At 39.2% G+C, this 24,774-nt stretch overlaps 1 protein-coding gene across 1 annotated transcript in view; it reads right to left on the bottom strand.

The window, feature by feature from the left end:
- Positions 1–15,162: 15,162 nt before the first annotated feature.
- ROBO1 (roundabout guidance receptor 1) overlaps positions 15,163–24,774 on the bottom strand; it is a 442,006-nt gene continuing 432,394 nt past the window's right edge. Inside the window, exons 27-29 of the mRNA XM_061134342.1 lie at positions 24,278–24,586; positions 18,099–18,292; positions 15,163–16,866 (exon numbers count right to left, since the gene is read on the bottom strand). Of these exons, the coding sequence (XP_060990325.1) occupies positions 16,852–16,866; positions 18,099–18,292; positions 24,278–24,586 (518 nt within the window). The 3' untranslated portion in view covers positions 15,163–16,851. The remainder of the gene's footprint in view (positions 16,867–18,098; positions 18,293–24,277; positions 24,587–24,774) is intronic.

Raw genomic sequence — 24,774 nt, forward strand, 5'->3', positions numbered from 1 at the left:
CTATACCCATCTGAAAGCACAATTTCCAAAGAATAGCAAGGAGAGATAAGAAAACCTTCCTAAGTGAACAGTGCAAAGAAACAGAGGAAAACAACAGAATGAGAAAGACTAGCGATTTCTTCAAGAAAATTAGACATATCAAGGGGACATTTCATGCAACTGCAGCTGCTGCTGCTAAGTCGCTTCAGTCATGTTCAACTCTGTGCCACCCCATAGACGGCAGCCCACCAGGCTCCTCTGTCCCTGGGATTCTCCAGGCAAGAATACTGGAGTGGCTTGCCATTTCCTTCTCCAATGCATGCATGCATGCTAAGTCACTTCAGTCATGTCCAACTCTGTGCGACCCCATGGACAGCAGCCCACCAGGCTCCTCTGTCCACAGGACTCTCCAGGCAAGAATACTGGAGTGGGTTGCCATTTCCTCCTCCACATTTCATGCAAAGGCTGGCACAATAAAGGACAGAAAAGGTATTGACTTAACAGAAGCAGAAAAGATTAAGAAGAGGTGGCAAGAAAACACAGAAGAACTATACAAAAAAGATCTTAATGACCCAGATAACCATGATGGTGTGATCACTCATCTAGAGCCAGATATCTTTGAATACAAAGTCAAGTGGGCCTTAGGAAGCATTGCTACAAGCAAAGCTCCTGGAGGTGATAGGATTCTAGCTGAGCTATTTCAAATCATAAAACATGATGTTGTTAAAGTGCTGAAGCAAGCATTTTGCACTGACCATACTTGCAGAAGCAAATAAAGAAATTGCTTGGTTATAACTTAAAACAGTTGCCTTTTGGGGAAGGCTTATTGGTCTGTTTGTGATTTATTGTTTTAGGTGTTGATTTCTTAACCTTAACGTATTTCTAGACTTAGATTTTGGTTTGCTTGCATAAGCCATTTAAACCACCTCAATTTTTTTTTTCTTTTTATTTTTTTATTGAAGGATGATTGCTTTACAGAATTCTGTTGCTTTCTGTCAAACCTTAACATGAATCAGTCATGGGTATACATATATATCCTCCCTTTTGAACCTCCTTCCCATCTCCGTCCCCATCCCACCCCTCTAGTTTGACACAGAGCCCCTGTTTGAGGTTCTGAGCCACACAGAACATTCCCATGGCTATCTATTTTACATATGGTAATGTAAGTTTCCATGTTACCTTTTCCATACATCTCACCCTCTCCTCCCCTCTCCCCATGTCCGTAAGTCCATATGTCTGTTTCTCCATTCCTGTTCTGTAAATAAATTCTTCAGTACCATTTTTCTAGATTCTGTATATATGTGTTAGAATATGATATTTATCTTTCTCTTTCTGACTCACTTCACTCTGTATAATAGGTTCTAGGTTCATCCACCTCATCAGAACTGACTCAAATATGTTCCTTTACTTTCTTGGGCTCCAAAATCACTGCAGATGGTGACTGCAGCCTTGAAATTAAAAGACACTTGCTCCTTTAAAGAAAAGCTATGGCAAACCTAGATAGCATATTAAAAAGCAGAGACATAAATTTTCCCACAAAGGTGCATATCGTCAAAGCTATGGTTTTTCCAGTAGTTGTGTACATGTATGAGAGCTGGACCTTAAAGAAGGTTCAGTGCCAAAGAATTGTTATTTTCAAACTGTGGTGCTGAGAAGACTCTTGAGAGTCCTTTGGACAACAAGGAGATCAAATCAGTCAATCCTAAAGGAAATCAACACTGAATATTCATTGGAAGGACTGGTGTTGAAACTGAAACTCCAATATTTTGGCCATCTGATGTGAAGTGCCGAACCATTGGAAAAGACCCTGATACTGGGAGAGATTGAAGGCAGAAAGATAAGATCACAGAGGATGAGATGGTTTGATGGCATCATCAATTCAATGGACATGAGTTTAAGCAACCTCCGGGAAATAGTGATGGACAGGGAAGCATGCTAAAGCCTTGGGGTTGCAAAAATTCAGACATGACTGAGCATCCAAACAACAACTTCCAGTTTGGCTTTGTCTGATGCAAATCAATTTTTGCTCATATAAGCTGTTAACAAATTTTAATATGCTTCTTTTTTTTTTACACTTTTTAATTTATTTATTTTTAGTTGGAGGATAATTGTTTTACAATACTGTGTTGGTTTCTGCTGTATGTCAACATGAATCAGTTATAGGTATATGTAAGTATTGAATAAATCAAAATTTACTACACAAAAACAAAATATATGTATATATAAAGGCAGTATGAAAATGATATAGAGAAAAATAAATCAGGTTAAAAGCAAGGTTTTTTTTTTCTCATAGATTATCCCTTGAGATTGTCTCTACTGCGTACAGCTGGTGACTCAGTTATCGAAATATACTTACTGAGAGTGCTCAGTATTCCTAATTTTGTTCTAAGTACAGTGAGCAAAATTTATACAATTTCCTGCTCTCAAAGAGTTTTGCTCTTCTTGACAGTGCAAACCAAGCATTATCCCCACCCACAGCTTGGAAACACCTTACCTTCCAGTGAGCTTGCTGCCTAGATTAACATGACCAGTTACCATTCCATTATCTTAATTAGCATGGTTCAAAATTGGGAAAGGAGTATGACATGGCTGTATTTTGCCACTCTGCTTATTTAACTTAAATACAGAGTACATCATGAAAAATACTGGGCTGTATGAATCACAAGTTGGAACCAAGATTGCATGGAAAAATACCAACAACTTCATATATGCAGATGATACCACTGTAATGGCAGAACATGAAGAGGAACTGGAGAGCCTCTTGGTGAGATGAAAGAGCAGAGTGAAAAAGCTGACTTAAAATTCAACATTCAAAAATCTAAGATCATGGCATCCAGTCCCAACCTTCCACAGCAGATAGAAGAGGAAAAAGTGTAAGTGGTGACAGGTTTTATTTTCCTGGGCTCTGAAATCATTGTGGATAGTTACTACAGCCATGAAATTAAAAGAAGCTTGCCCCTGGGAAAGAAAGTTATGACAAACCTAGACTACATATTAAAAAGTAGAGACATCACTTTGCTCAAAAATGTCTGTATAGTCAAAGCTATAATTTTTGCAGTAATCATGTATGGCTATGAGAGTTGGACCATACGGAAGGCTGAACACCAAAGAATTGATGCTTTTGAATTCTGGTGCTTGAGAATTCCATCTCCTTGACAGTCCCTTGGACAGCAAGGAGAGTAAACCAGTCAATCCTAAAGGAAATCAACCCTGAATATTCATTAGAAGAACCAATTCTGAAGCTGAAGCTCCAATACTTTGGCCACCTGATGCAAAGAGCTGATTCATTGGAAAAGACCCTGTTACTGGGAAAGATTGAGGGCAGAAGGAGAAGGGGGCAGCTAAGGATAAGATGGTTAGAAAGAATCACTGACTGAATGGACATGAATTTGGGCAATCTCCAGGAGATAGTGAAGGACAAGACATTAGAGTGCTGACTTTCATGGGGTTGCAAAGAGTTGGACACAACTTGACAACTGAACAACAACAAAAACTATCCCCAGAGATTCTCAACCAAGCAGACAGCTTTATTATTCATTATAGGAACTTTCCAAAAGACCACCAACCCTTCAATAGGAATAATCAGCAGTTTGCATCCTAAAACTCTATCTCTTTACCTCAAAAGTGTTGCGCTTTCTTGCATCATCCCTGTTCCCTTTGAGAGTGAGGCGTGCCAAAGAAAAGGACTTGAAACCAAGCAGGACCCTAAGGGACCCTCCTGTGCACGAAGCCCCTCTATGTCCTCTCTTTCTTGTAGAAAACAAAAGTTCTAGTCTCCTAGGCCTCCCCTGAGTTCCAAAAAGTAGGCACAAGCAATTATTAAGGAAGCAAGGGAATGTAGAAACAAAGGAGAAGCAATTAGCAAGAAAAGTAATGATAATAGCTCTGAGACAAAGCAGCATCCCAGTTCCTCCTCCAGGACTATGCATAGGAGATAGGGTAGGGGATTAGGACTCTCATTCATCCAGAGAAAGAGAACCAAGCATGGCCTCTTGACACTGAATATGAGACAACACCATGTTTCAGGTGGGTTTTAGAGAGTAAGCAGTGATGTGGGCTTCTGGCATGAAACCCGGGCCTCAATAACACTTCTGCCAAGGTCTAGAGCTGCAGCAACCCTATCAAGATGTCCCAGTTTAAAAATTAGAAAATAAGGTCAGAGCAGCAGAAGACCTGGATGGAAGCCCACTTTGCTAATACTGGGGATGGCCAGCCTTGGCCACTGCTACTGGCCATCTGTAACTACCCTCCTCGTTCTCCTCTTTCTGCAGACCTGTGTATGGGGTCCTCAACATACCATTTGGACACACAAGCTCTATGTCACTCAAACTGCAGATCCTGTCACCCTCATCCTTCCTAGCCACTCAGTAGTTAATCCCATAAGATCTCATTTACAAGTGGGATCTAAAGAAAGCAAACAAAAACTAGCTCACAGATGCAGAGACGAGCTCTGGGGTGGGGTGGGGTAAGGGGGATGAGTGGGTTGGGGGGACAAAGTCAGTGAAAGTGATCTAAAGGAATAAACTTCTAGTGATAAAGTAATGTCAAGGTGATGTAAGGTGCAACATGGTGACTATAGTTAATAATATTGTATCACATATATGAAAGCTGCTAAGAGAGTAAATCTTAAAAGTTCTCATCAAAAGAAAACATGTTTTGTAACTATGTTGACAGATGTTAACTAGAATTATTATGGTGATCGTTTTCAAATACATACAAATCTCAAACCTTTATGCTGTATACCTGTAATTAATATAATGTTATATGTCAATTACATCACAATTTTTTAATTGACCAGTATTCTTGACACTGAACATGAGAGGGTACCAAGTTTTAGGTAAATTCATGCAGGGGTGGTAACATCTGATAGTTCATAAACAACTATGCAAGACTAGTTATAATACTGACACCATGTGTCCAAATGACACCAGACATGAGGACGCTTGTTGGGGCCCAACTTGAAAGGGTCAGCAGCAAAATTCTGGCACCTCAGTTGGAATGGACCATGACCTTTATGCCTGTACCTATCCACTAGGCCCCAGCTTCAGGGGGAGGATAGCAGAGGCTTTGGGAGGTTTGTGTGAGGATGGCTGACCTTGGTCTTTGAGTTAGTTCACTCTAAAGGAGGAAATGGCAGCAGCCTTTGGCCATATTTAGGGCAACTCTTTCCAGCTTGATACCCAGGAGTGGTGCATACACAATGAAGTGCCCAGAGTGGTCTGAACTGCTCCCCACCTTTTGAGGGGATCACACTGTGGCAAAGTTGGGGATGGCAAACTGAAACTCACACGAGCCTGCCTCCAACTAGCCTTCTTGCAGGACCAGACACCCCGGGATGCAGGGGGCCTGTGGACAAGAGGGAGCCACGGCAGCCTTGCCTGCAGCCTCACCAGTAGCTTCTTCCTCTTGACCTGATACAAGGCCATAGGAGCCACACCAGGGCTTTCTCCTGTGCTCGCCAAGCTCCAGGGACTGGTAGGAGTGTTCTCCAGCCTCCCTTTCAGTTTGGTAAAGAAAAGTGGTCAGCCCTCTGAAACAAGAGGCAACACTGGGAAATATCCCAGGTAATGCAGACCACCTAACAAAACAGAATGAGGACAACTCAATCTGAGTTCAGGAAAATGCACTGAGGATGCCCAAGGTGAAAGTGTCCCAAAGTAGGTCGGTGAAGGTGACCCCTTCCAATCAGTGCTAATTTCTCTGAAGTAACATGGGGAGCCCTGTGAGCCCCTCACAAGACCAGAAACCCCATTATAATTCCTTTCCCCCTCTGCTTGAGAAGCAAACCTCGGGTGGTTCTTTATCAACCTTGCCTGAGGTTCCACAGGCTCTCCTCCAGGTATCAGCACAGAATACCAGCTGCCCTGGAGCTCTGCAGACTCCACCATGGGGATCCCTAGTGCTTTTAGCCCTCGCGTGGTGGGAAGTGAAAAGAGACAACTCTGCAGCAAGCCATCACGCCACTTAATTAACCCAGTAAGTCCGGAACTAACATGGCTCAGCTGTTCTGGCCTGGGGGCATCTCATCTAACCTCCGGTGGGATGTTCTGACCAAGGAGGGACTATCTCAAGCACACGCTGTTATGAATCCAGTAACCGAATAACCCCCATCTGTATCAGAGTCTATACTGTTTGGATGCCTCCTATTTTGGTCTTTTGAGGAATCCATTAATCATTTTGTGCTGGTTCCACATTTCATGAATGAGAAATCTTAAGTGAAGTCGCTCAGTCGTGTCCGACTCTTTGCGACCCCATGGACTGTAACCTACCAGGCTCCTTCGTCAGTGGGATTTTCCAGGCATGAATACTGGAGTGGGTTGCCATTTCCTTCTCCAGGGGATCTTCCCGACCCAGGGATCGAACCTGGGTCTTCTGCATTGCAGGCAGATGTTTTACCGTCTGAGCTACCAGGGAAGCCCTTGGGTCAAATCTTGTGGCATTCACATGCCAACAAATCACTTCAACCACCCCCTCAGTAGTTGGAAACAAATCCTATGCCCTGAAAACAGAATATTCAAGGTACAGGAAACAAACACCCACCATACTGAAGAATATCCCATTAGGACGCCTCCTGCAGAACTGGAAATTTATCAGGTATCACCCCTGACCCCCAAACATCTCATCTTCCTATGTAACTCAGCCTAGCCCTGGGAGATGGGAAAAGCTGGCATGCTGATGGGCCTAAGTTCTGTTTTTTTTTTTTTCCTGACTGTCCTGCTCCACATGCAGTTAGCCTCAAGGAATAAGTTAGAGCATTTGAACTCAAGGATGACAGACCCAGTCCTCAAACTTGAGAGAAGGACCACCTTAGCCCTTTCAAAATTGGAACAACTCAAGTGTGCCCTCCAGGTAGGAGAAACCTTGAAAGCTCTCACAGAATATGGTAAACAGATGCTATCCATACCCACCAACCTGGCCCTCCACCTCTTCCAGCTAGGAACCTGAGTGCTTCTAAAAACTTAAAAAATATTCAGCTCCAGTAGCGAGCCTCAATATCAGGGTACAATTTTCCTGCAGCAAAAGACCTAGATACTTTCATTTTTAGGGAAAATTTGACATGTGACCATTACTCTGGCTAATATTTGGGCCATGCATCCTAAATTATCTGGTATTCTATCTCTCCAAAATTTTTGACCAGCAACGGTCCCTCTGGGATACAAACAGTGCTAAGGCCTGGTGACTGTCATACATGTCTGAAGATTGCTGGGGAGAAATCCTGCTCCTTTACCCACAGTTGGTACGTTCCCCCAAATCAGCAAGTAGCAGTGCAGAAGATGTATGTACCTTTGACTCTCAAGAATGAGGAACAGGACCAAAAACAGAGGAGGGGTTTTTCACTGGCAAAGCCTATTATCAATTCTTGGGGAATCTAGGTAGCAAAATAAAGTCTAACCTTTTTTAGGCTTCAAAATCACTGCAGATGGTGACTGCAGCCATGAAATTAAAAGATGCTTGCTCCTTGGAAGAAAAGTTATGACCAACTTAGACAACATATTAAAAAGCATAGACATTACTTTGCCAACAAAAGCCCATCTAGTCAACGCTTTGTTTTTTCCAGTAGTCATGTATGGATGTGAGAGTTGGGCTGTAAAGAAAGCTGAAAGCCAAAGAATTGATGCTTTTGAACTGTGGTATTGGAGAAGACTCTTGAGAGTCTCTTGGACTGCAAGGTGATCCAACCAGTCCATCCTGAAGGAAATCAGTCCTGAATATTCATTGCAAGGACTTATGCTGAAGCTGAAACTCCGATACTTTGGGCACCTGATGCGAAGAACTGACTCGTTGGAAAAGACCCTGATGCTGGGAAAGATTGAAGACAGGAGAAGGGGATGACAGAGGACGAAATGATTCGATGGCATCACCGACTCAATGGGCATGAGTTTGGGTAAACTCTGGGAGTTGGTGCTGGACAGGGAGGCTCGGCTTGCTGCAGTCCCTGGCGTTGCAAAGGGTCGGACACGACTGACCAACTGAACTGAACTGAACTGAACTGATCCCAGTGGCACAGTGGTAAAGAATCTGCCTGCCAATGCAGGAGGTGCAGGAGACCTGGGTTTGATCCCCGGGTGGGGAAGATGCCATGGAGGAGAAAATGGCAACCCACTCTAGTATTCTTGCCTGGAAAATTCCATGGACAGAGAAGCCTGGAAGCGTACAGTCCATGGGGTTGTAGAGGGTCAGACACGGCCACAAGGGAGCATGCCACTCCTGCCCTATGCTGCAGCTCTGTCCACTGTCTGTCTTGGGAAGCATTAAGAGGGAGCCTGCACCTCTCCATTCTCTAAACAGAGATTAAGGTTTTCCTTTGCTTCTAACCGAACTCATTCTATTGGCTCAAATGACATCAGGAAGGAGGATCTTTGTTGGAGCCCAACCCAGGAGGATCAGTAACAAGCTCACCATAACTCTTTATTATCTCATATATAAACCAATATTTAATGTTGTAGTGAAGATTATGTTTTCATATGTACTTTGGGTTGGCCAAAAAGTTCATTCAGGTTTTTCGTAAAAAGTTAGTGAAAAGCCCTAACAAACTTGTTGACCAACCCGTACATTATAAACTGAAAATTTCATAAAAATTTTAAAAAAGCAGGGAAGTACTCTATAATAGTAACTTTAATGGGCTTCCTAGGTGACTTTCATACACCTGAAGTGGTACTAGTGGTAACGGACCTGGTTGTCCATGCAGGAGACAAAAGAGATGTGGTTTTGATCCCTGGGTCAGAAAGATCCCCTGAAGAACGGCATGGAAACCCACTCAAGTATTCTTGTCTGGAAAATCCCACAGACAAAGGAACCTGGCAGGCTGCAGTCCATAGGATCACAAAGAGTTGGACATGACTGAAATGACATCATGCATACATGCATTAACCTTAATATTTTACCTATTATGCCATTATCCCTATTAAAGGAGATTCAAAATGAATATAGTCCTATATCTATTCATTTTCCTTGCCCTGGTGAAGTTACAAATAAGGAATAAAAAAAAAAGATTAAAGGTAGGAAGAGAAAGCAAGAGCAAAGATGATTATCGTGATTTAGGTCCTGTTTATTGGCAGAAGAGTTGTCTAAATTTCGGAATCTATTCAGAGCCTCCTATAGCATCTTTGGCACATGCAGATATAAAGGAACACCACACTTCTGGTTTATAAAGTAAAACCCAAGAATCAGTCACTCAAGGTGACTATTTGGAGCAGAATATTCTTTACAGATGGACAACATACAAATCGGGAAAGGAGTAAGTCAAGGCTGTATATTGTCACCCTGCTTATTTAACTTATATAGAGTTCATCATGAGAAATGCTGGGCTGGATGAAGCACAAGTTGAAATCAAGATTGCTGGGAGAAATATCAATAACCTCAGTTATGCAGATGATACCACCCTTAAGGCAGAAAGTGAAGAAGAACTAAGTGAAGTCACTCAGTCGTGTCCGACTCTTTGCAACGCCGTGGACTGTAGCCCACAAGGCTCCTCCGTCCATGGGATTCTTCAGGCAAGAATACTGGAGTGGGTTGCCAGCTCCTTCTCCAGGGGATCTTCCTGACCCAGGGATCGAACCTGGGTCTCCCACATTGGAGGCAGATGCTTTAACATCTGAGTCACCAGGGAAGAACTAAACAGCCTCTTAATAAAAGTGAAAGAGGAGAGTGAAAAAGTTGGCTTAAAGCTCAACTTTCAGAAAACTAAGATCATGGCATCTGGTCCCATCATTTCATGGCAAATAGATGGCGAAACAATGGAAACAGTGACAGACTATTTTCTTGGGCTCCAAAATCACTGCAGATGGTGACTGCAGCCATGAAATTAAAAGACACTTGCTCCTTGGAAAAAAAGCTATGAGAAAGGTAGACAGCATATTAAAAAGCAGATATATTACTATGCCAACAAAGGTCCATCTAGTCAAAGCTATGGTTTTTCCAGTAGTCATGTATGGATGTGAGAGTTGGACTATGAAGGAAGCTGAGAGCCAAAGAATTGATGCTTTTGAACTGTGGTGTTGGAGAAGACTCTTGAGAGTCTCTTGGACTGCAAGGAGATCCAACCAGTCTAGCCTAAAGGTGATCAGTCCTGAATATTCATTGGAAGGACTTATGCTGAAGCTGAAACTCCAATACTTTGGCCACTTGATGGGAAGAACTGACACACTGGAAAAGACCCTGATGCTGGGGAAGATTGAAGGCAGGAGGAGAAGGGGACGACAGAGGATGAGATCGTTGGATGGCATATGGACATGAGTTTGAGTAAGCTCCAGGAATTGGTGATGGACAGGGAGGCCTGTGCTCCAGTCCATGGGGGCTCAGAGTCAGACATGACTGGGCGACTGGACTGAACTGAATGTACTCCTAGGATCATTAAGGGTGACACTGACATGTAACACAAGGGTTTTGTTTACCATCATCCTATTTCATAATCAACATCCTCCCCTTTCAAAACACAGGCTGTTGCTTAAATGCCTGGCAAAGTCCCTTTATTTTCAGATCTTCTTTTTTCCTAAGTTTATGGATTTCCTACTCACTGAAGACATTAAGTTGTCTGATTATATATTACTGCTGTGTAACAAACCACGTAGTGTCGATTTTATTATGCAGGTGAGAAATTCAAAGCAGAACTGGGAAGGATTGCCTTGGGATGTCTTCACAACTGCTCCATGAAATCCAGGGCCCCAGCCAGGATGTTGTTAAGTGGCTGGGTGTGACTCAAATGTATTGGAACCATCAGACTTCCTATGACAGGCACTAAATCTGGCCTCAGTTGAGACTGATGACTGACACTAGACCTTTCTAGGTGGCTGGTTTCTAAGGGCAAGTTTCTACAGAGCAAATGTTCAAAAACCAAGGGGAAGCTGCATGGACCTAAGGAGCTAAACTCAAAAGCCAATAACTCTCCTTTATTGGTTGAGGTAGTCACAATTTTATCATGAAAGTGTTGAGTAATAGACTCTGCCTCCTGATGAGACAAGTGTCCAAAAAACTTGCAGTCACTTAAAATAATTACTATATAAGCTATGTATAAAAGCTAGAGCACAGACTCATTGCAAAATGTATGAACAAGAATGTGTGTGTTGTTAATTGTTGAGTGTGTTCCATTATCCATTCTCCTCAACAAACAGACCATATACTTCAGAGTTAATACATTCAATACACTCCAGTGGAAGACCCAATGAGTCTACAGGAATATAGACTTGAGCCAAACAGTACTTGGTATTTCTCTAGACACAGGATTGGCCCTGGAATGCACATGTGTAACAATTAAGATCACTGGGATACGTTTTGAGAGAGCATCGACTTTTCTTGCTTTTGTCTCTTGGCCTTTGAATATTATCGTGTGTGCTTTGAGGCTTGGTCTATTAATGACCATCTTTATAACAGCTGGAGAAAGAAAATAATGTGGAGCAAAGACATTTACAGAAAGAGTTGGAGTCCTGACTGAACCGTGTCTGCTGAGAGCTCTTTTGTTGTGCTTTTTCAGTTCTATTACACCATAATTTTTTCAGTGCTTAGCCACATTGAATTAAAATGCACATGAATGCGTTTTATGTATATCTATGTCAGAAGCATCATTACTGATACTCTCTATATACGAAAGAGAGAAATTAAATATAAAATAAAGCAATTGTGAATTTGTGTCCCCCCAAATTCATATGTTGAAACCCAGTATTAGGGGGTGGGGGCCTTTAGGAGGTGATTAAGTCATAAGGGTAGAGCTTCATGAATGGGATTAGTTCTCTTACAAAAAAGACCTCAAAGAGGACACCCTTTCCTCTTCTGCCATCTCAGGACATAGTCTGTGAACCAGGAAGCAAATCTGTAAGTGCCTCATTCTTGGACTTTGCAGCCTCCAGAACAGTGAGAAATAAATTTTTGTTGGTTATAAGCTGCTCAGTCCAAGGCATTTTTGTTATAGCTGCTTGAACGGACTAAATAACCATGTAAATACTTTCATTACCTTGTTCACACTCTGTTGGATGTGTACTTGCCTCCCATTACATTCTCTGAAAGCATTTCTGGAGCTTATTCATCTTTGTTCTTAGTACGTAGTAGATGCTCAGTAGACTGCTGAACCAATAAATGAATGCCTAGATTGAAATGAGGGTAGAGAGCTTGAGTGTATAAGTGACTTCATCAAACTTTTTTGATTACAATTTAGAGGGCGATTGTTTTTTTTTCTTTTTTTAAATAGTCCAGTAGTCATATTTTTGGTACCATATTATATACAGGATAAGAAATCAAGTTTATTCAAAATGATTGCTTAATTATGCACACTTGAAATATGTGGGGCTTAATTAATGGTGGTTGATAGTAAATCATCCAGGTAAAATATATTAACTTCCGAATACATGCTAATCCTATGCATAGGTGTATTATTAGTCAAAGTAATTTATTATTTTTCTTGATTTATTTTTCCCCAAAGTATTCAAGCATTCAAAATGGTTAAGTATTTTACTTACTAAAAATGTCTCAGCCCATTAAAAAAATAGTTAAAACCTCTCCAGAATATTTCTCATTCCCACAGAGGCTGAAGTGGGAGCAAAGGGATTACTGGGTTATTCAAAGCAATTAAAAAGTCTGACTTAAAAAGCTATGTTGTATGACCTTGAGCGATGTCCCAAGTTGTTTTGAAAAAACAAAAGTATGTGTTCTTGGAAAGTTCAGTTGGTTTTCAGTCAGCTTGTTAAAGTCCTTTAATTTGGGGAATGCTAATATGGGATTCATATCCTGTATATATCTATATAAACCTATATCTATCTATGTATCTCTATATGTATCCACTTGCTGTTGTTTCAGAAATTAACATTTATAATTTCTTATTTTTAAAAATGGCCTTTGGGACTTTCCTGGTAATCCAGTGATTAAGACTCCTGGTATCCACTGCAGGGGCCATGGGTTTTATCCCTTAATAGGGAAGTTCCACATGCCACATAACATGGCCCAAAAAAAAAGCCCTTTGGAGCCTAAGCAAAACTTTGAGATTTATATATTAATTAAAGATAATGGGTTTTCCTGGTGGCTCAGTGGTAAGGAATCCGCCTGCAATGCAGGAGACGCAGGAGACGTGGGCTCAATCCCTGAGTCAGGAAGATCCACTGGAGGAGGGAATGGCAACCCACTCCTAGGATTCTCTTGTCTGGAGAATCCCAAGGACAGAAGAGCCTGGTAGGCTACAGTCCATGGGGTCGCAAAGAGTCGGACACGACTGAAGTGACCAAGCACACAAGCCAAGATGATGGAGCTTTTAAATGTTTGGTACCAACAGCAGAGAACATTTAGCATCCACTCATCTTCCCACTCCCAACAAAGACACCATTTTCCCCCATTTGCTTATAATTAATGAAACAAAGGAATTGTTTCTAAATTTTGTTAGCAAGTTTCTAATTCCTAAGGGGCAGTTTTGTTTCCTGGAATGAGAAGTTTTAAGGCTGTATTTATATTTGCACTCTGGTTATGACTCCCTAATGAGAGCTTCATCACATTTTTTTAGTTTTTCAAAATCTTGGTTTCCTTACCTGCAAGGGATTAAACCTAGCCATGTTGAACTAATTGTGGCAAAAATTTAATATGAGCTATTGCCAAGGCCTCTACCATCTGAACTCCCACACTTTCTACCCATGAAATTAGGTACTATTTGAAATTTTGATCCACCTTATAGAGCTGAAAGAGAGGAGAAAATCCAGAATACATATATGAAATGACAAAGAAAGACATAATTGAGCTGCCCTGGAACTAAGACAGTATTTTCTTCAACTAGGTAGAAAAGCAGCCCAAAATAGACACTAAGTCTAGTCACTGAGACCTCAAATGACATCCTTGTACCCCTGAATTGTGAAATATGTGCTGAAAATGTTGTATCCTCACCCTCCAGAATTCAAAATCAAGGAAACAAGGAGAAACACTAAGAATTTATTTCATGATTAGGTATTTGACAGTGAATTTTACTCACTGGAAATGGAACCACCCTATCCTTGAACCACACTTATTTTTCGACCTTGTTAAAAAAACTTCTTTGCAAGTTTTGGGAACAAATTATGTGTGAAAAGTGAAGGTAGCAAGTGTGCAATGTTTTCAGTCCATAATACAACAATACCTTGCATTGTTTTGGGGCTTTACAGAGTCCATGTTATACACATGAATTTGCTGAATCATGACAACATCCACATGAGGTAGGTATTATTGAGTTTACAGGTGAAGTACCTGAAACTTAGAGGATAAGTAATATAGTAATATGTCCAAGGAAACACAGCCCATGACAAAACTGGGATTCAAACCCAGGATCTCTGATACACGTAATTTATATGTGTATAATTATACACATAATATATATGTGTATCATTCACCATAAAGAGAGATTAAGTTACTTTTAGTCAACTCACCAGAAGAAGAGAAAAATTATACCTTCAAACATATCTCTCCAATTTTTTTCCCTCGATATAGCTTGGAAACTGACTTCTTGACGTATGAACCTTTTCATCTTTACGTAGATGCTGGTGATTGCTTCATTTTTGTAAAATTAATTTCAAATTATTATCCCTCTTTTTAACTTTTTCCCCATATTTTCAAATTGTGGCCAACAAAAAATTTAGCAGTATATAAGTCACAGGAAAAAATCTTTCAGTAGATTCTGTTGCTCTTGGAACTTCTAAGACAAGATGCTCATTTCATTCCTCCAAAAGTGAATAATTGAATATGCTGACTTTAATCTAATGAACAATAATATGCAATCTGGTACATGATAGGTAGATTATTGAATTATCAGAATTGTACATAAATTTGGAATGATAAAGCAGATAATTACTGATAAGTATTTTGGATTTATATAATTTTCTTGTTGACAAAGCTTAAGTAGTTCAAAGTTTACAAATCAATTTATCATAGTTGAATCCTGACCATTTCAGAAATAAGTTAACTGAAATTCAGGCACATACACACAAACATTTTAGTACATTCTTAATAATAATTAAAAGTTACTCTCTGATTAAATGACTATTAGTTTATGATTCACCTTGTATCTTTAATTTCAGCAGAGTAAAATGAGAAATTTTCCTTATAAGTAAAACCTGGCTATTCATAAAGGGGAATTTTTACTCATTTGATAATATAGTATGAAATGTTAAGACAGCACAACTTTGTGATTAAATGGAGTAAGTCTGATCACACAATGGGAAAAAAAGAAATCAACACAAGGAAGAATGATGTATTTGAGAACATTTTTAATAAATAATGTGACAAAATTACTTTTCTGATTATTGGATTTTCAGTATGCAAAATTATGGCTAAAAATAAGAGGCTTCTTACATGAACATAATGAAAACATTAATCACATGGATTGTTCCCTTAGTACTCACACCTTTTCTATGTAAATTTCAAATTATCTAAGTGAACACATTTAGTTTTTGGTGAACACCAGCTTTTTTTTTTTTTTGTGGTTCAGTTTTGCTTGGCTTTGTTTTCTGGGGGGATGGCAGGGCTGGGAGAGGGGGTGGGTCAGGACTGATACCTATAAATGAATAAATGTACTTTTTTTTTTTTTCAAATAGCACCAATTAAAAAGTCAATGAAATTTATATAACAAAAAAAAGGGTCAAAAAATCTACAGTCAGAGGACATCATTTGGCAATTCAAAGCAAGTGATGCCTCCATTTGAGCTTATAAGGAAATCTTTTAAGTTTAACCAATGGCCATAACAAACTTAAACCTTTTTTTCTTTAAGTCCAGGAAAAGTAAGAACCGTTGCATTCATGGCCCACAATAAAGTATGCACGTTACTTCACCATCTGTCATCATTCAAATATTCCAAATACAAACATAGAGCATTAACAAAACAGGTTAAAAACGCTTCTCAACATTTTTTTTCAATAAGACAAAAAAGGTTAATAGTTACAATGGTTTACAAATAAAGTTTAGTGATTGTGCTTTTAAAACCAAAAAAAAAAAAAAAAAGATTAAAAACAGTGCATTACAAAAACAAAAATCAAACTTCCTTAAGTGGCACTTCCGAAAGTTGAACTGACACTACCAGAAGAAATTCAGGCCAGTTAAGATGGGGATGTCCTTATTCAATTGGTCATTAAAAACATCCATTTGTTGGCAATATGCATTTATAATTGCTTTTTGATTGAAAAATAGAACAAGGTTTTTGCTAGGCTGACTTATGACAATGACTAGACAACCAGAGATCCAACTGGCTTACCCCTACTTATCCAAAAGTACGTTTCCAATAAGAATATACTTCAGCAATTGAAATGAAGACAAAATAAAGTACCACCAGGGGTTGCGAAGAATATATATATACAATGTTTCTACCCCCTTCAAATTGATTATGGTTGTCCTGCATTTGCTATGTATTTCTTTTTTTCTCCCTGCAGAGGGTGGTATGAAAGACTGATTTTAAAATCATGTTAAAATGAAGTTGTGTTTTAGTTTGCATTAGCAGTTGGTTATAGAAAGATTATATCTTTAGAGCCCTTGACATGAAGTTGATTAGTCAACTCTGTATCTTTGACCAGTAAATTGGTTTGCTATATAAGCAGTGCAATGCCATATCTCAGGGGCAAAATGCAAAAGAACTGTTTTGTTCTCTCCTGTTGGCTGATGACTGAAGCAAGAAGTCTAATACTTCCCTTGCCGGAAGCAAGGTGAAATGATTTGTTCCAATAGCGAGGGGAATAAGGAGGTTCTTCCTAGGGATAGGGATCAAATAACAATGATAAAACCCCAATAAAATTTTAAAAATGGTATTCCAATAAGAGGAATGAAAACGACAATTTGTACACTCTGATTGCACTGAACATTTTATCTGGCGTCTTATGTCATCTGACACAAGGCATCTTGAGTGATAACTTTCACATTAGATCTCATAATCCTCTCTGGTTGTCTTCAGCTTTCAGTTTCCTGTAAGAGATAAGTTCCTGTTAAATTTGAAAATAAATCTTAAAGTGTTGTCCTACTTCATATTTATTTCATGCTTTTATTAGTACATTGCTTCTTCATTCATTCCCTAGCACACATTGAAAAGTGCTCATGGCAACATATTCATATATCAACTTTAGCTGATTTTGACAACAAATCCAGTAGTTCTCTAATAAGTACTAAACCGTGTTCCACCCAGTGTCTGGGGATTAGGAAGTGTGGCATGGGCAGAGGAACAAGAGCAGGCCAAGTTTTCTATCCCCCAGCCTCAACTCAACATGATAGCTCAGTTTTTACTGGTTTCAAGTAGCTGGTTGCCTGTATTGACTTTTTTGCCCTCAAAGGGCTCTTCTAAAAACCAAACAAAAACTAAACCAAAAACCTGAAAAATAACTTTTCTAACAGCATGTGCAAAAGGAAAGTCTTCTTATTCTAAACCTCAAAATAAAAATACATTGGGCATAACAGCAAATTCAATTAGACATACTTAATTATAATTTTTCATCTTCTATTATAAAAAGTTACAGTTTAACACTCTACTAAACAATCTGCTTGAGATAACATCTATTTGTAGGAAGAGAAATTTGTCCTCAGCTTATCTTTTTATTGAATGGTGAAAACACAGTCTTAAACATAGGATATGATTTTATAAAATGTGACTTACTGCCAACTCTACCTTACAATATTATCTATAGATTCCAACAAAGGATATCTTTGACTCAAGAAGTGTTCTCTATTTGGGAAGGTCAGTGTTAAGTATTAGGTTCCCATTTTCAAAAGACTGAAGATGAAAGGTAATTGCCCAAATCATCCTGATTAATCCCAGTGATCACTAGATGGCAGATAGTACAGGCAAAACACCCTTACTCACATCTTATAACTCTATCACTTTACTGGATTTTTATAATCTATTGTAATACTATGAATTACAATTATCTAGATCAATAGTTCTTATTCCCTAACAACATGTTTGTTATATAAATTTCCTATCTGAATATGAACCCTAATATCTAAAAAGAAACCATTATTACCATTTAAAACTTTGGAACACATTTCAAGAAAATCATTAAATTCTAAGACTTTCAATTGCTGTCATCACTAACAGGGTTTGTGATGAAATAGTAACATTTCTGCAGACTGATGAATGCTTTAAACTTTGAGGTTTATGTAAAAACTAGTCTAACACTAGGAAACTTGAAAAAAATTATAGATACCTCTAATTCTTCATTATTATCTTCTCTTTCATATCCTCCAAGAACTTGCATCTCTGCAATATTTCTTCGACCTACATTTGCTTGTTCTCTTTGTCTGCTTCCTGATCCTCTTGATGACATAGAACTTGAAGAACTAGGATCTCTGGGATTATTTGATGTCGGAAAAGTAGGTCTACAGTAAGGCAGAATATCCTCTGTGTAATGAAATATAATAAGCACATATGAGGCCCACTGTACATTTTCATTGTATAATGTGTCACTATGTCTATAAATCGGAATGGAGAAACATTAGTGTTTCTGAGGAATAAAGGAGGACATTTTATAACACAAATGAATAAGGCAATGAAAACAAAAATAACAACCCTGCTGTTTTCCTGGTAGTGGCTGTGATTTACATCGATCCTACTCATAAGTTCTTATCTATCTCAAATTCACTTGAGATCAACATCCTTAAAAGAAGGAAACCAAACCTGGAGTCAGACATGACTTCCAATCTATCCTTCACTAATGTTATCTCCCATTATTTCAGGCTTTAGTTTCCAGTTTGTGAAGAAAAAAAGTGATAATAGTGTCTACTAGGACATTAGGAGTTGCTAGTGTTGATGTGAAAACACATGAGATATTGTAGTATGTCCCTATGTAAACTAGGAAGGAATTATTAGGCATTGATAGGAAAAAAAAAATCCCAGTCTTATTGAACCACCATAACAGTCAAACCTGGATTCACTCCTTAGATACCAAGATGCCAACCTCCATTTCAACATCATATTTACATTGTGGAATCCTGAATCTGAGAAGCCTGACATTGCTGCTAGCTTCAAAAATCAAGCCACTCCTGGCAACTGCTGTCTCCTGAATTACTATCTCCATATGCTTTAAATTTGGTGATGCTTCTAATGTTGCATCCTTCAATGGCTCACTTCTCTCCAAAGCCTGTCCAGTCTAATCTTTGGACATCAAACACATCCAAACAGTGCACAGCAAAACAAAACCAAACCCTTCCACATGCCCTTTTGTTCTCCTTCCCCAAAAGCTTCCTCTACCGTCCACATGGCCTGAATGAAATCTGATCTCCCAGGGACTCTACCCTGAAGTTCCTCACAGTGGAAGAAGGGACGTTTGCTTTCAGGTGACCAACACTAGCTATAAATCATTGCTCCTCCACCCTTGAACAAAAAACACCCTACTCCCGTGAGGGCCAAGCAGTGGTGCCATGTAACCTGTATGGTCCTCTTTGATGGTACTTCTCTCCTGTGGTATTCATCACAACTTTCATTCCTGATCCAGACTTCTGATTCTCTGGTGTTTCAGAGTCCATGTGGATCACTAGACCTGCACTGAGCTAGCTTCATGGAACTTGGCCCTCTGTGACCTTCAGCTTCTGTCTCTGATTCATGCAATTTTTTCTACTGAGCTTAGTTTTTGACAAATTACATCATGATAAAATATCTCTTTGGCTAAAGACTTTCCCCTTAAGCCGGTGCTCTAAATGCCTCGATAAATCTATCACTACTGATAGCTTAGCATAGCTTCTTGAAAAGTAATCTGGACTTGGTATTGGTCATTACAACTCCCATCCACTCTGCATCTCACTGAAATCTACTTATGCCCACATTACTACAAGGGAAATGAGAAAATTCCCTGTTGACTTTAATAATGCTAATCATGTTTCAATCCTTAAGTCTCTAGACTTCTCACGGCCCTTCATCGGAAAACCACAGCCAATGTAAACATTACTAGTCGCAGCTCCTACTTCTCCCCTCTTCCTGGCCTGTCTTTGGTGGTCTCTTTTTATGCAGTGCTTCTTACATATTGGTGCCCTTCTTGCCATTTTCTGCTTTTAGTGCAGTGTGTGTGTGTGCATAGAAACTTTTTTTCCACTTACTCTGGGCAATTTCATCCATTCTCGCAGACTGTACTTTTCCTAGAGTACAGCTGCCATGAGGGCAGATACTTGGCTTTGTGTATTGATACCCTCTCACCTAGACATACAATAGCTTATTGATGCATGAGACGGGTGCTCAGGGCTGGTGCACTGGGATGACCCAGAGGGATGGGATGGGGAGGGCGGTGGGAGGGGGGATCAGGATGGGGAACACATGTACACCTGTGGCTGATTCATGTCAATGTATGGCAAAACCATGACAATATTATAAAGTAATTAGCCTCCAATTAAAATAAATAAATTAAAAAAAATATTCTGACTGAATAAATGGGTGGCTCTGCTGTTTCACCATGATGAGTTATTAATGTATATTTCCTAAAGTCTGCCCAATTCCTCCTTTTGAGGGCCCCTCAAACTCCACAGATGGAACACTGACGTCACCATGTCCACTCCTCTGAGATTTCATCCCCCTCTGTATTCCTTAATGTAGTTAATGGCATCACTAACTTTTAAGATACATTAGATAGAAAGCTGGAATTATTTTAATATCTTCTCTCCTTTCCAACAACCTTCCCATAACCTCTTAAATGAACCTTTTCCACACATTCAAATATATAACATGTAAGCATGATTTTAACTAAAAAGTTTCTTGAATATTCCCCCTCAGTCATCCCTGCTCCCACAGCCTGGTTTATATTCTCCATGTCTCTTCTGAGGTTGTAAATATCTTTTAACGGGTCTCTGCTTCTTGAGTTATTTCCCTCTAAACTTGCTTCACTCAGCTACCTTCCTTTTAGAGGAACTACAGGGTCTCCATGAGGTAAGCTTACATTGATCTCAAGAGCTTCATCTTTACCACTTTTACTGCCTAATAACACTGAATTTCTTATATTCTTCTCAATGTACCTCAACTTCTCATTCTGACTTTCTCTGCCAAAACTATCTATCCACTCTTCTTACCCAAGCGAAATTCCACCCTCCCGAAAAGTCAGCTTATGCGTCATTTCCACTAGGAAGGATCAAGAAGTCTTTCTTTATATTCCATCACCCACAAGACTGGGCTAATTTTCCCTTCTCTGGACTCTCAAGTATCATGACACCATAAACATTATATCAAATATGGGTGTATCTGTGAATAAAGATTACCTGTCTCCTTCTCTGACTATAAGCTCCTTGAGGTCAAGGTTCACGTTTACACATAAATTTCAGGACTAGTACAATGCTTCATAACACTGTAGATGTTTGATATATGTAGAAATAAATTGAACTAACTGAGGTAAACGTCAGCAAAAAGACCAGACATTGAAATCTAAAAGACCACTCTCCTTAATTAAAAATAACCATTTGTTAGAGATGTAATTCAGAGAGCCTCTCTAATTATAAACAGCAAAAACTGAATTATGAAGGTTAAAATTACAGCAATGTACAGAAATGATAATTAAAAGACACAAAAACAATTTCATGTTTTTGTTTTAATTTTACACACACCAAAATCATTCTGAGTTGTTAAATATTCCCCTAAAGAATTGAGCTTACTTTGGAGAAGTGTTGCTTGTGAGCAGCAAATTGGTCTGTACTTTCAGGTCAGATACAAATCTCATAAGTTATATTGTGACATTTGATTTATGAATGACTACTTGGAGTATAATTGTGAAAAGTTAAAAGTTCAGATCACCTTGGCTTTAATGATAAAAAATAAGCACAGTTTCTCAAACTTCAGGTTACAGTGATGTAGCCAAGTAATCTGTGGTCACATAGTGGGGGCATCTGTGCAAAACACATAACTTCACCATCACTTCATTGCTGAGTCCATGTCAGAGTGAGGAGTTCAGGCCTCCGTCAGAGAAGGAAGTGAAACTGTCCTCTGTATTGAAAGAAAGTTGCTAATGACCAGATGCCCATAATGAACAGAACAGACTGATGTCCAATCTTATCAAACTGCAGCTTTGAAAACAGTTGTAGTTAAAGTGCACTCACAGCCTTCTCAGATTCATTTCCCCATCACTCTTTCCTGATTCCTTCATCAATTACCTTCTTTTCGAGTATCTCTTCTGCCTAAATAGGTTCTTCTCCTCAGTCTATGCCAATGTTCAAATATCTTAACCTAAAAACATTTCCACAGATTCTGCCTTCCTGTCAAATCTTATCTTGACCTCTCTCCTTTCCAGCCTTCTGCAGAGAGCCCATACTTATCACCTCCCTTCCACAATTTTCATTTACTTTCCAGACCCTACAGTCGAGATTCTATAGTGACTATTTGATTTTAAAAAGTTAAATGGTGGTGGTGGTTTAGTCGCCAAGCCTTGTTCAACTGTTTGCAATCCCATGGTCCACAGCCCCCCAGGTCCTTCTGTCCATGGGATTCCCCAGCCAAGAACACTGGAGTGGGTTGCCTCTTCCTTCTCCAGGTGATCTTTGGGATCCAGGGATCAAATTCACATCTCCTACACTGGCAGGCAGATTACCACTGAGGCACCTGGGAAGCTCTCGTCCTTTTAAATACCACCCACAAAGAACATTTTGTAAAATCTCTGTGTCCTTCACCCATTCTCCCACCCTACCCCCATTCACATCCAACTTTCACTTCTGTGCCATTTTATACTCCTTCCCATCTTAAAATTTCCTTCTCCATTATTTCCAGGATACTATTCTTTCTAGTTTGAATGGTTTGATTACTTTATATACTGGGCTGCTTCCACCTCAGTTTCTGTACAGAATGTTCCTCTGCCTAACATATGTTTGTATGTATGAATGTATTTATTTTCACTGAAGTATAGTTGATTTACAATATTATATTAGTAGCATATAGTGACTCAAAGTTATTATAAAGTATTATAAAATAATGGCTATATTCTCTGTGTTATTATAAAGTAATGGCAATATTCTCTGTACTGTACAATATGTTCTTGTAGCTTATTTATTTTGTATGTAGTAGTCTGTACCTCTAATTCCCCATCCCTGTCTAGTCCCTCCCCCTTTTACTTTCCCCACTAGTATCTTTTAATCATCATGCAGTATCCTTACAGTCACTCTGTGGTGTGCTGGAGAGAGCTTACACGTTCACACAAAGGTCTACTAAACCCATCTCCTCCTAACTCCACATTCTCTGATTTCATATTAGTCGCTTGAAACTAGCTATTTTGGATGTATTTACACAACAGAAGTAAGCAAATGGCCACAAATTAGGGGCTGGTTCTGTTTCCTTCCCAGAGAATTGATTGTTAAACATTATCCACTACATCACTGCTGATAATTTAGCTTTTGTAATTCAAACAATTTTCACCTCTGTGTTGCTGAGGTGAACAACATCCATTCTCTACTTACAACCTTTCTCCTGATCTTTAAACTAAGTTCTCTAAATTCTTACTGAATTTTCTCATTTCTATGTTCTTGTCAATACCTTAATCCATTCATAACTAAAGTTATTTTCCATAAGACTTTTATCCTTTTCCTCAGTTTTTACATTGTTCAATACAATTATGTTGCATAGTCATGGAGAGCCATCTAATTAACATTTGAATAACTTTTTTACTCCCTTAGTTCATTTCACTTTTTTACATTCAATTAGTCACCGAGTCCTATAGGATCTTTCTCTGAAATGACTATATTGGCTGTTTCTCTTTTTAATTTGCACAACTATTTTAATTCAGTGCTTTCATATTTTATACCTAGATTATTTTGCAAGATTCTGATACCTTCAGTCACCCAATTCCAGACTCCTCCTTCACCATAGAGTTCTGTCAGTTATTTTTTTAAGCAAAAAAAAAAAAAAGAATTTTTTTTCATTCTTATTTTTGATTATATAATTTCTTGATTAAACTTTTTGCTGGCTCACCACTGTCCATATCATTAATCCCAAACTCTTCAAAATAGTATTCCTGGCCTCCCCAGTCAGGTTCAACCATCTTTCTAGTTTTATTTTTGCCATTTCTCCCTGGCCCCAAGCATCTTATTTTCCAGCCTAACTAGAAATCAGAATTCACCAAACATTCATTTTCACATTTTCATGGTTTTTCTGTTTATTTTCTTTGTCAGAAATCTCCTTTTCCCTTGTAACTTGTGTAAACCATGCTTTCCTTTAAACTTCAACTAAACTGGCACCTCTTCAAGGAAGACTTGCATAATATCATGTATTAGAACTGATTGTGTTCAAATTACCTGGGTGCATACCTGTCTCCTCCAATAGAGAGTGACTTTCTGAATCTTACCCTTGGTACCTGATCCTAAAGAGCCTTAACTGTGCCATGCACACATGTCCAGTCTGTATGCATGGGACGCTTGCCTAAAGAAGTACCTTGGATGAGATGAGTCTTTGCTGGTGGAAGGTCTCGTTTGGCTGCCTTGTTTCCTCGTCCTTTCCCATCATTTGGCTGTTCCTGTGCTTCTCTGGGATCACCTGGATTTGGTCGCATATCGGCAACTTGTCTTCCATCCAATACTTCCCTCCCCTTGTAATTGCCTCCTTTTCTATCTGACGATCTGTCTGTTCTTGCTTCTATAGAAGGGAGTTTTGGCACCATCATGGGTCGGACCTCCAGCTGGGCCTTGGATTGGGCGGTGGGTGACTTGATAGCAGGAGGTGGCACAGGGGGAGGTGGAAGATCTGAAAAGAAATATTTAAAATACTGTGAAAATTTGCCATTTCTAAATTTTTCAACATTAGTGTTACCATTAGAGTCACATTCAACAGTGAAATAATAATCTTAAAAGAACTGAACAACTAAAGACAACCAAAGAATAAGAAGACTAACAATTTTAATGTACTCTTGTTTTTATTTATTTGGCAGTCTT

The sequence above is a fragment of the Dama dama genome, chromosome 31 (genome assembly GCF_033118175.1).
Source record: "Dama dama isolate Ldn47 chromosome 31, ASM3311817v1, whole genome shotgun sequence".
NCBI classification, from domain to species: Eukaryota; Metazoa; Chordata; class Mammalia; order Artiodactyla; family Cervidae; genus Dama; species Dama dama.